The 13270-nt window shown below is 36.4% G+C and overlaps 1 protein-coding gene across 1 annotated transcript; it reads left to right on the top strand.

The window, feature by feature from the left end:
• Window positions 1-283: 283 nt before the first annotated feature.
• Window positions 284-2671, top strand: LOC132607377 (uncharacterized). The gene is made up of 4 exons (XM_060321317.1): window positions 284-758; window positions 976-1055; window positions 1438-1508; window positions 1765-2671. Exons 1-4 carry the CDS (start codon window positions 543-545, stop codon window positions 2376-2378), a joined length of 981 nt encoding a protein of 326 aa, XP_060177300.1. The 5' UTR covers window positions 284-542; the 3' UTR covers window positions 2379-2671.
• Window positions 2672-13270: the final 10599 nt, after the last annotated feature.

Here is a 13270-nt window from a genome sequence, read left to right as displayed (position 1 = left end):
AATCTATTTGGTCAGACTACTTATCTTGGGTTTTCATGAGGAGAGCATCTTGACATTGTTGAGCATGGGACCACAAACTCCTTTATTTCTTTATTTCCCCAAATTAAAGGGTGTAAAACCATAAAACAAACCCCAAAAAACTCTCCCATCATTTTGTACTCTTTCTCTTACACACATTCACACACATTCACACGTGCCATTGCTCACCATCTACGTACCTCATCGCACGTGCCACTTCGCATACCATCTCTATCTCTTTTTCTTTCTTTATATCCTAGTGGTCTCATAGTCTCTATGTTGTGTGGTGCAACAAATAAAAGTTAGAGAGAGAAAAACCAAATATTAGATAGATAGATTCACAAACACTTCGTGCAAAAAATTTCTGAATATCAGACCTGAAAAATCCCATTTTTTTGCTTGTTATATCTTTGAGTGTTTCTTTCCTTTTTTTTTTTTTTCCTCTAGTTTTTCTCTAATAGAAACCCCTTTTTGTTAAATATACCTATAGTAAAAAGTTGTGGAGTTAATTTCTTTGTTTTGTAATGAGAATAAGGAAGCGTTTTCCTCCTCCTTCACTAGATCTCCAACTCAATAGGCCAGTTGTGGTGCAACAAAACACCAAGAATGAATCTTTACCGTCTGATCTTCCAAATCTAACTCTTCCACAGCCGTCTGATCAACCGGTGGTCACCGGAAGCAAAGCAACAAGGTGGGTTTTCTTTGGTGGCAACAGTAATCAAGAGAAACAGAAAAATAAGGTGAGTTAAATTAATTAGTAAATTAATATTGTTATTATTATCATAGTATATATGTATGCATCTATATGTTATAGTAGTATTTTATAGAATTGCACTACTGTTTTTCTATCTGTCCTTTTGTTTTCTTCAAAATGGAGTTTTGCACCCAACCCATGATGTATAGTAGTATTATATTTTCTTATTTTGGATGCTTTTTGGATGTGATTTTGATTTGCAGGATGTTGAAGCTGAAGAGGATGAGAAATTATGGAGAGAGAAAAAAGAGAGCTTTGGTAGTAGTAATGACAATGATAACAGGTAAGAATATAATGCATAAAAAAGAAAAGTTTGTTCCATTTAATTCTTTGTTTCATGAATTCTTCTATGATAGTAAAAAAAGGTGAATAATAATACGAGAAACAAGAATTAATATTACTGTAACTGGAAATACTGTTTAAGTTTTTATTCTCCTCCAATGATTCAATTCCCCATCGATCTCATCTAATCCATTTTATTTTTGTTGTGTTGTCTTGCATTTTTTCCATATCTTTTTAATTTCTCTCCCCTATACTGGTCCCCATTTATATTAAACATATTACACGGAAAAATTCTGAATGTTGCACTGTGCACTTTCTTTTTATAGTTTGGGATTTAACAAACTTTTTTGCTGCATCTTCTTGTTCTTGCTTCTTCTCTTCAGGAAAGAAATAAGCTTTTTGACTCCGCAATTAGGTTCTTTGCTTGCTCAGCCATCATCTTCTTCTGATCTAGGTAAATTTTCAAAACTTATCCGAAAATCATAAGTTGTTCGTACTCTCCCGAGAGAATATCGTTGGACATGTGTTAGATCCTCCTAAAGTAGTGCATATGTTGAAGGATCTGACACTGGTACAGTAGTATTTTTGGAGATTCCAGCAACGTAGCATATCCATTAAGATTCATATATACAATTTAGTATAATATTTTATCATTCTTGTTTTATTATGCTATGATATTGAACGTACATGCGTATATATATACATATTAGATGCGAGATGGTGTGAAGGAGATCATAAAGTAATTCCATTCAAAAAGAGAAGACCAGACAGCTACCACCACACAAGCAATATTAACACGATGAAGTCGAAGACAAACAAGAAATGTCCACAAGAAAATGGTAACGAGGAGCAGGAACAGGAACATTATGGACTAATTACCGAAGAGGGTTTCGAGAGTAACATTAATAGTGATCATAAAGTTGGTCATGTAAATAAGAAGAGCAAAAGAGGAAGTGTTATATTAGAGGGATCAAGGTGCAGTCGAGTGAATGGGAGAGGATGGAGATGTTGCCAACAAACCCTTGTGGGATATTCATTGTGTGAGCATCATTTGGGAAAAGGGAGACTAAGAAGCATGAATAGTGTTCGAAATGCAACGAATAAGAAGAAGAAACAAGAAGAAAAAGAGGAGAAATCTTCACCAAATGATCATGAATATTATGGTACTCATGAAGATGATAAGAAAAAGTCATTAATGGTGACGAAGAAGAAGAAGATGAAAAGGATTGGAATGGTGAAAGCTAGATCTCTGAGTAGCCTGCTTGGTCAAACGGACAATGCAGTTGCAGCGTGGGTAGTTGATAATGATAATAAGAACAAGTAGCAAATGAACACAATCGAGGAACATTTGATCATGTAGGTACTCAAATGCTATATTGCTCAAATCTTTTAAAAATACTGTCGCGCTCGTGTCAGATCCTTAAAGGATCCGACATGAGTGTCATGACAATGTTGAAGGACTCGAGTATCGTAGCTCAGAAGAGCCGGAAGTAAAAGTTACGTTGTTTTTATCTGTAATTTTTGGTGCGTTTTCTTCAAGATTGAGCTCAGGAAGCTTGCTTATGTAGTATGTTTTTAATTATTGCATGGAATTTGTCTATTTGCTTTCCTCTTTAATTCGCTCTCCTTTAATTTTTCGCTACTCTTCTGTAGCTATTCTTGGGTTTAGCTTAAAGATTGATTTATGCTTGCGACAAGCTAGCTAGCGACCACATTAGTGATTTTCATTAGTGTTGTTAAAATAATAATGCCAATAAGAAAATAACAACAGTAACTTTATCATCAATAAAGGAAAGAAATGTGCAGATAGTTAGTTGCTCACATGTGATGCGTATAGATAATTCATTAACGGCATATATATATGGTCAATTTGATTCGTGGACAAATTCCACTCAACTTCCTGAAGTACTCTATTGTAATATACATTTTGACATTTCAAAGACAGCTATATAACTATTTACTAATTATACTAATTCTTTAGTTTTATGTATCTTCTCTGGGGGTGCGGTGGGGTTGGAGGTGGGGAGCGGGGGCGGGGTGGGGGCGGGGCGGGGGCGGGGCGGGGGTGGGGGGATCAGGTTCATACAGATACAATAATATTATGGTCAAAGTTTTGTTAGTATAGCCTCGAGGTTTTGATGATAATTACTCGATTATGAATTTATGATCCGTCTGTGTGCTAATGATATTTTTGTTCTTCGTGAAGGATCGGTGCTTCATTCAAATACACATCTTATATATAGGATTAGTGTCATATATATACAGAAAACATCAATTGTCCTACCTCCTTCACTAATATCATGCATCAAAAAAATAGCAGCCCCATATTCAGGGCGGATCTAGCAAGTGAAGAAGCTATAGTTTCGGATGAATAAATACTTTTAGCTTTATTACACCCCGTATATGTATTAAAAAACTCACTAAATAAGTATAAATAATATACTTTAAACGTAGTAATTTCGACAGAATGTGATAAAATTCCGAATTCGAAACGATACCACATAGTTCAAATCTTCAATCAGTCTCTATTCCTATTCTTATATTGACTTCCAAGGCTAGATCTAGAACTTGTTACTGGAGTATTTGAAATCGTATAGCAATGAGAGAACATATATATCCTAATAATTAGTTTGAACCAAGTTCAATGTTGGAAGTGAATTTCGAAGCAGTAATCGCCAAATGCATATATAGTACAGCATCAGTTGTAATATATCGTTTTAAAATTGTGTCACATTTAAATCGATAGAAAAAAAATCCTATGGACCACCACAAGTCCACAATCACTAGGCAAATCAACATCGCTCTTGACCTATATATGTTGTATTATATTTTTAGGATAATTAAGTTACATAACTGACAATATATAAACAATAGTTTATTGGTAGTAAAAAGTAACATTATCTTAATTCAATCCACTTGGCTTAAAATAACCTAATAGAGTAAAAAAATAAATAAATTATATAGTACGTGTATAAAAATTAAAGTCGTTTTAAGGTAGTAGGACGTTAATTTATAAAAGATTTAACCTCCATATGGACAACTAATAACATCTGTTTTTTTCAGAATATTTGTCGTCACGTTATAAAAAATTATGCATGTGTTTTCTCAAACCACTCAGTTTAAGCAATTGCATCTTATGTCCCACAATCTAAAACTTCACTTTTTTTTTTGTCTCCACCTGCCTTGGAAGGAAATGAGGACGAGACCAGTGACGGAATTAGAATTTTTACTAAGGGGTGTCAAAATATAAAAAAGTAAATATACGACGAAATTAAGGTAGTTCAACACATAGTATATACACAAAAAGTTATTTTTTTCGTATATAGACAGTGTAATTTTTTGACAAAGGGGTGTCGGTTTGACACCCCTTAGGTGCATGTGGCTCCGCCACTGGATGAGACTTTCTTGTAGCTTTCATCTTAAACAATGCAGTGAGAGTATGTAAAACTATTTAAGTGTCTCTTTTGTAATGGCAATGGCAATGGCAATTTGTCGCTAATGGCAATGGAATAATTAACATGCATATTCAATGTGCAGTTACAAGGTTCGTCGTTCGACTATATTACCTGAGATTAGTAATCTATTTGACCAAGTTGTAAAATCTCCTTATTTTGAAAAGTGATTTTCGAAAAAGAGCTTTAGAAGATTAGCATATTGTGTTTGATTTTAATCAATTTGAAAAACACTTATCGATACTAGAGCAGTAGTTTTGCTTGATCAAATGTCCAAAAGTGCTTCTGGGGGAAAACTATTTTTCCGATTTAATAAATAGTTTCTGCTCTACTAAGAAACTTATTTTTATCCTAAAAGCTTGGTCAAACATAACCACTCTTTAAAATAAGCACTTTGATTTTTAAGAAGCTTAGCCAAACAGGCTACTAACTAAATCTCTCCATCTACTTGGTTCAAGAAAAAATAATTAGACTCGCGCATGAGTGGCATGTGTTGTCGATCTAAATTTTTTTAGACTCTTCTATCTCTAACTTATATATTTAGATGGAGGTAATACACAATTTAATATTTCATTTACATAGTATGAAATATATTGATTACGTTTATGAAGCAAAAAAGGAAGTACTATTTAGACAGGTTAGGTCAGGACGTCAACACAAGTCTTGGCAAGAGCTCACCTACTCTAAATAATCAATTTGAGGAAAGACCAACCATACAACATAACTTTTCTTCAGACCTAGTCCTTTGGTTCTATTTACACTTTGTTTTGTCCAGTCAAATTGCAATATTCTTGTATGTTTTTTCTTTGGGAAAGAATATTCTTGTATATATGTGCTTCTGGTTTGGGAGGTTCTGAATTCGTGAAGACTCGTCATATGCCACGTATTGTTTTTGGAAAGATGACTTATCAAAAATTAAAAGGACAAACAGATGGGACTGGTAGACCAAAAGAGAAAAAGTAATTAAAGAACCAAAGAGAAAGCAAAACAGCAACAAACTAACATTCGAACGACATGCGAATCATATATAGGCATTTGCTATAGCTTCTTTTTTTCTTTGCCGAAGAGGTCATATAAATATTAACTAGCCCTTACAAAAAGTTATCCTTCTTGGTAGTATTTGATTTGAAGGGTCGTTAACATAATGATCCTATACAAATGGAGGGGGGAAATTAAATTTAGAAGGACTGTTATAATAGCATTGCTACATCCATATTTAGACAAAATATCTATCAGCCATAGTGTTGGCTTCTCTAAAGATGTGTTGTACAAGTAGCCTTCCAAAATGATACAACGATGACCCGCATTTAGCAAACATATGCTGAGTATTTAATATTTATTCCCTCGAGTATAGAGCAGCATACTACCTGGGAGTCGATGTTATGATGTTCAATTCCTTGACCAGTTGTAATTAATGTAGTGAAGTAAGTAGTTCCACGAGGAAAAAAGATGTAAAGCCAAGGTCTTTGAAAAAATCGAATATCCAGCTACATGTATGGTTTCAAGCAACTGAAAAATTTCCAGGACATATCCTAGCACTTTCTATGAAGCTTCCTCCAAATGTATGAATGACAAAGGATGCTTCCTCACACCTAGGAGTCACCTTCCTCTCACCCACCATTGAAGCTTCCTCCAAGCTTCCTCACACCTTCCACCTACCTAGTTTTGGTCCTATAAATAGAGAAGCTTGTAAAGCTTTCTATCATCAGACATTAGATCATCACAGCACAACCAAGAAGAGTTGTGTAATATCCTTGAGAGATTTGTGAGGTGTCTTTTGAGAGTTTTTTTTTGTTAGAGCTTGTATGTCTCTTCTTTCTATTCTTGAAAGTAATAGAAGTATTTTTCTCTCATATTAGCTCGATACTTTAATTACCCCCAACAAGTGGTATCAGAGCCAAGGTTCTGTCTGAGTATGCTCTGTGGTTGCAGCATAGTCTGAACTTCCACATCAGAAAAGAATTACCTTGGTGCTCCTGCATTAGCTGCCACGACACCGGTCAGTTTTGTAATTTTGAAAAATTGCAGTTTGGTCCTTCAATTTTTTTTTTGAAAATTATTCAGAAGGTGAAAAATGACCATTGACGAGTCAACTTCATCTTCTGGAGCTATGATTATGCTCACGGCTACCAACTACACGCTGTGGAAACCTCGGATGGAAGATTTCCTCAGTTGTAAAGACTTTTTTGATCCAATAGAGTTGAAGGGTATTAATCCTGATCCGCCCAAGTCAATAGAGTAGAAGAAAATTAATAGAAAACTATTGGTCAAATCCGACAATGGATTGACCATAGTGTCTTCCACCACGTTGCACAAGAAATCGACGCTTATGCCCTTTGGAAGAAGTTGGAAGACATGTACCAGGCCAAGACCGCTCGGAACAAGGCCCTTTTGATGAGACGCCTTGTCAATATGAAGCTCAAAAGTGGAACTTCTGTTGCCGAACATACTAGTGAGTTCCAGAGTCTGGTAAATCAATTATCTTGTGTAGAAATGCCACTTGGAGACGAAATGCAATCTCTACTACTTCTTAGTTCCCTTCCTGATAGTTGGGAAACACTAGTTGTGACTCTCAGCAACTCAGCCCCAGATGGCAAACTTACCATGTCTGTGGTCAAGGATGCATTGTTCAATGAAAAGGCAAGAAGGAAAGACATGAGCACATATCAGACTCATGCCCTTGTGACGGAGAATCGAGGAAGATCACAAGGAAAACAACAAAGAAACAGTAGAGGAAAATGGCAAAGTAGAGGCAAAAGTCGGGGGAGATCATCGGATGGCCGGAAACCTTCTTATGCCTGCCACCATTGTGGTATAGAGGGTCACATGAAGAAGAATTGCTACAAATGGCTAGAGGAGCAAGGCAAGAGCAGTTCTCAACCGAAGAACAAGGGTGGCGAAGCGCTCATCACAGTCTCAGGTGATGTAGCGTACTGTACTACCCATGATGAGACATGCCTTCACGTCTCAAGAGAAGACACGGAATGGGTGGTAGATACTGCAGCATCCTACCACGTAACTCCCCACATGCACTACTTCACAACATACAAAGCTGGAGACTTTGGAGCGGTGAAGATGGGTAATTCCAGTTCCTCTGGAATAGCCGGAATTGGTGATGTACAAATAAAGATAGGTACCGGGAGCACAATCACTTTGAAGGATGTCAGACATGTGCCAGATCTTCGGCTCAATCTCCTGTCAGTGGTATCTCTTGACAAACAAGGGTATGAAAACCATTTTAGCAGAGGCACATGGAAAATGTCAAAGGGCGTTTTGACAATCGCTCGATGACATATTTGTGGCACATTGTACAAAACGCATTTGAGAATTTGTACAGACAGCCTTAACATTGCAGAGGAGGCTTCTCAGGATTTATGGCACCAGAGACTCGGCCACATGAGCGAGAAAGGGTTGACCACCTTGATGAAGAAGAATCTTATAAATATTGACAAGAACGCTGCACTGTGTCCTTGCAATCATTGTCTTTTCGGTAAGCAACACAGAGTGTCATTTAATTTCACTTCAACAAAAAGATCAGAGTTATTAAGTTTGGTACACTCTGATGTCTGCGGTCCTATGGAGGTTGAATCACTCGGTGGAAGCAGATATTTTCTGACTTTTATCGATGATGCTTCTCGGAAAGTGTGGGTGTATTTCCTGAAGTCGAAGGACCAGGTGTTCGAGTGCTTCAAGTCATTTCACGTCTTGGTGGAACGTGAAACAGGAAAGAAGCTGAAATGTCTCCGATCTGATAATGAAGGCGAGTATACTTCCAAGGTGTTCGATGCATATTGCAGAGCATATGGCATTCGACATGAGAAGTCAGTACCGCGCACCCCTCAGCACAATGGTGTTGCTGAAAGAATGAACCAGACTATCATGGAGCGTGTCCGGAGCATGCTGAACATGGCTAAACTTCCAAAGTCATTTTGGGGAGAAACAGTCAATACCGCATGTTATCTCATCAACCGATCACCTTCAGTACCACTCAACTTTGAAGTTCCAGAGAGGCTATGGACAGGTAAGGATCCTACATACTCACATCTTAGAGTATTTGGGTGTTCATCATATGCACATGTATCCAAAGAGCTCAGACAGAAGATTGATGCGAGAACTATCCCATTCATTTTCATTGGCTACAGAAATGAAGAGTTTGGATATAGGTTATGGGATCCTAAGGAGAAAAAAGTGATCAGAAGCAGGGACATTGTGTTTCACGAAAATTTAACAATAGAAGACATTGAAAAATCCACGATGTCTCAGAAGTCAAATGAGGGTGCTCAAGTTTCAAATGAAGCACCAGAATTGTTCTTGAGAAATAATGACGAAGTGTCAGAAGAAAACTCAGAAGCAGAAGAAGATGAGGAGACAGAAGAGAGTGTTGAGCAAGGGGAGCCACAACCTACCTCACCAGAACCATCACACGACACAGATGACGGTAGTTCTTCTCAGATGGTTCCAACTGTTCGTAGATCTGAACGAGGCCATATACCATCAAAAAGGTACTCATCATCTGAATACCTTTTGCTTACTGAAGATGGAGAACCAGAGAGTTTTCAAGAAGCTATGTCTCATAAGGATAAAGCAAAATGGCTGATAGCAATGCGGGATGAGTTAGAATCTCTACAGAAAAATCAAACTTATGAGATCGTAGAACTTCCTAAAGGAAAGAATGCACTGAGAAACAAATGGGTGTTCAAGTTAAAGAAGGATGCAAGCGGACAAGTGGTGAAACACAAAGCTCGGTTGGTTGTCAAAGGGTTCCAACAGAAGAAAGGAATTGATTTTGATGAGATCTTTGCACCAGTTGTCAAGATGACCTCAATCCGAGTTATACTTGGCTTGGCAGCAAGTATGAACTTCGAGCTTGAACAGATGGATGTGAAGACAGCATTTCTTCACGGAGATTTGAAAGAAGAAATCTATATGTAGCAGGCAGAAGGTTTTGAGGTTTCAAGTGATAATCTCGTGTGCAAGCTATCTAAAAGCTTGTATGGTTTGAAACAGGCACCAAGGCAGTGGAATAAGAAGTTTGACTCATGCATGAAGAGTCAAGGCTACAAGAAGACTACTGCGGATGAGTGTGTATACATCAAGAGACTTCCAGACGGTACCTTCATTGCTCTTCTACTATATGTAGACGACATGTTGATCGTTGGGAAAGATCAAATAAAGATAAACCAACTGAAGAAAGAACTCTCTAAGTCTTTTGATATGAAAGACTTAGGACCAGCTCAACAGATTCTTGGGATGCAGATCACTCGAGACAGGAAGAATCGCAAGTTATGGCTATCTCAAGAGAAGTACATTGAACGGGTACTTGAGAGATTCAACATGAATAATACCAAACCAGTTAGTGTTCCACTTGCGAATCATTTCAAGTTGAGCAAAAGAACATGTCCCACATCCAAGGAAGAGATCGGGGAGATGTCAGCGGTGCCCTATTCTTCAGCAGTTGGAAGTGTGATGTATGCCATGGTATGCACACGGCCAGATATCGCTCATGCAGTGGGTACAGTGAGTCGTTTTCTTTCTAACCCCGGGAAGGAGCATTGGGAGGCAGTCAAATGGATTCTCAGATACTTGAAGGGTACCACGAAGTTATGTCTTTGCTACGGAGGAGCTGATCCAGTCTTGGAAGGCTATACAGATGCTGATATGGCCGGAGATATTGATAGTAGAAAATCTACTTCAGGATATATCTACACTTTTGCAGGGGGAGCTGTTTCTTGGCAATCAAGATTGCAGAAGTGTGTCGCTTTATCTACAACAGAAGCAGAATACATTGCTGCCGCTGAAGCTGGTAAAGAAATGTTGTGGCTAAAGCGCTATCTCCAAGAACTTGGGATCCAGCAGAAAGAGTACAAGATACATTGTGACAGTCAAAGTGCTCTAGACTTGAGCAAGAACTCCATGTACCATTCCCGTACAAAACATATTGATGTTCGGTATCACTGGATACGCGAGACGATTGATCAACAACTGTTGAGACTAGTGAAGATCAACACAAAGGAGAATCCATCAGACATGTTGACAAAGGTGGTGACACGAGATAAGCTAGAACTATGCAGAGACATAGTCAGGATGCTTGTTCTGAATATGCCTGGAAGGGGAGAATTGAAGAAATTTCCAGGACATATCCTAGCACTTTCTATGAAGCTTCCTCCAAATGTATGAATGACAAAGGATGCTTCCTCACACCTAGGAGTCACCTTCCTCTCACCCACCATTGAAGCTTCCTCCAAGCTTCCTCACACCTTCCACCTACCGAGTTTTGGTCCTATAAATAGAGAAGCTTGTAAAGCTTTCTATCATCAGACATTAGATCATCACAGCACAACCAAGAAGAGTTGTGTAATATCCTTGAGAGATTTGTGAGGTGTCTTTTGAGAGTTTTTTTTTGTTAGAGCTTGTATGTCTCTTCTTTCTATTCTTGAAAGTAATATAAGTATTTTTCTCTCATATTAGCTCGATACTTTAATTACCCCCAACAGCAACACCCCCATACCCCCTTCCCAGCATGATAATATCATAATTAAGCATCATCCATATTAAGTTTAATAACATTATTGAGAGGCAATTGTGCTATTTGACAGGAATGATGATGTGTGAGGAGCAAAGGTTACAATATCGGTAAGGAAAATAAGTTCAACAGCTTGTGTGATGATATGATTGATGGATAAGCGTTTACATGAAGGGGCAATTGATTGAGACTTGGTAACTTATTGTGAGAGTTGAAACGATCTCTTTAATTTGCACCCAAAAGAAACTGTTGACCCGTACATGGTTGAATTTTCAAATTCTAATGTGCAAACGTATGCATATGAGAAAAGGCTAGAAACAAATTAGTTATGCTACTCGTACGTGTTGTTTTAAAAATGAAGTACCAAATATTAACATAACTTCAACTTTCGTGCCATTCGTTTCTAAATTACTTGCTCTTACAAAATCAATACTGTTTTGTCATTATTAGAAGTTGCAGTGCTGTTATTGAAAATTTGCCAGTTGTCAATCAATATACTTTTGTTCCATTCACTTCTAACAAGTTAAAAAGAAACAGTCTTCGTGCACCACTACTCTTTATTCACTACTTCATTTAAAAGAACTGTTGAGTTTATTACATGATTATCTATGATAAGGAAATTGTGACGTTGAGCCTTAACTACTCACGATTCAGTGATATCTCGTGACCACTTAAATTTTAAAATGCCTTTGTATATCGTGTATCCACATAATTGAGGAAATTGACATTTTCTTGTTTGGAGGTCTTAACTCTTAAGCAGTCCATTAGCAATTTGGCATCATTTTCCTATTTTCTCCAAGTTTGTGATTCAAATCCCTTTGCAAAGGCGACGGATATGGACTGAAGCAGCTGCTTTTGTCTTTGGGCCGTTGCTAACGGGCTCGATTACTTCTGGGTCATCTGCACTTTTGTCCCTATTTTGTGCTGGTCTTTAATTTTCATCCTTCAAAAGGGATGGTCCTTAATTTTTTGCCTTTCAAAATCGAACTTATACCTAGAGAAGCATAATTTACTCATCATAATATCCACAAGTTATCCCTGTATCCTAAAAGAACTTATTCCCCGCTAGGCATAAGTTTGATTTTGAAGGCCAAAAATTAAAGTCCAACCTATTTCAAGGGACTGAAATTAAAGATCAGTCCATTTGAAGTGCAAACCGTGCAATTAAAGTCCATGGGAAAATGACTTAATAATACTACTTTAGACTCTATATTACAAAACATAAAGATACTTTTTTTTATTTACAAAACATACTAACAAAATTACAAAGCATACCAAATAGAATACCAGATTTGGACTTAATGAGATACCCACGATTTTGGGCATTTTTTAAGGAAAAGAATCTGATTTTAAATGTAGACTTAATTATAGGATAGTTACCAATCAACTTCTTCTCCTTTTTTAAAAGATTCTTCTCTCTCTCTCTCTCTCTCTCTCTCCCTTTATGATAGACACCATTTCTAGACCTAATATTCATCTTCTCTCATAATATAAATTTTCAAACTAATATTACAAAATATTTTTTTATTACTGATATGTGTATTAATAGTATATAAAAATTGATTTGTATCATTTTGAGATATGTACGATCATTGTGTGTTTGAAATCTGTATAAATGTTGAAAACTAGCATATGTATGAAATGTGTATGGAATCTGCTATATACTATCATTTTTTAGATATATGTGGCATAGTGTGTATGGAATGCGAATAAATTCGATATAAATTAATCTAAAAAATGTTGAAAATTATACGGGTATGGAATGTGGTTTGTATCAATCAAAAAACTTAATATGCATATATACTTTCTCATAATCTATACATACTTTGATTAGATTTTATACGATTTATATGTACTTTATCATAATCAAAATATACATACAACTTTTATACATATTTCATGCATAAAAATTATAACGAATTTATACATTTATACATATTGCATACAAACATTTACACAAATTTAATTTCTGGTGTATGAACTTTGTATGGAATCTGGTTTGTATCAATTATAAATTTATTCTACATATTTTCTCAATATTTATACATACTTTGATTAAATATTATACCATTTATATGCACTTGATCATAATCAAAATACACATAATTTTAATACATATTTCATATACAAAAATTATAACAAATTTATACAGTTATACATATTGCATATAAAAATTATACATATATGTTTTATGATGTATATAAAAACTGCCGATTAGTATTGATTTTTTGAATAAAAGTT

This window comes from Lycium barbarum, chromosome 8 (assembly GCF_019175385.1).
Source record: "Lycium barbarum isolate Lr01 chromosome 8, ASM1917538v2, whole genome shotgun sequence".
NCBI lineage: Eukaryota > Viridiplantae > Streptophyta > Magnoliopsida > Solanales > Solanaceae > Lycium > Lycium barbarum.
The sequence above is the reverse complement of the archived record's forward strand: the minus strand, read 5'-3'. Positions and strand labels throughout refer to the sequence as shown.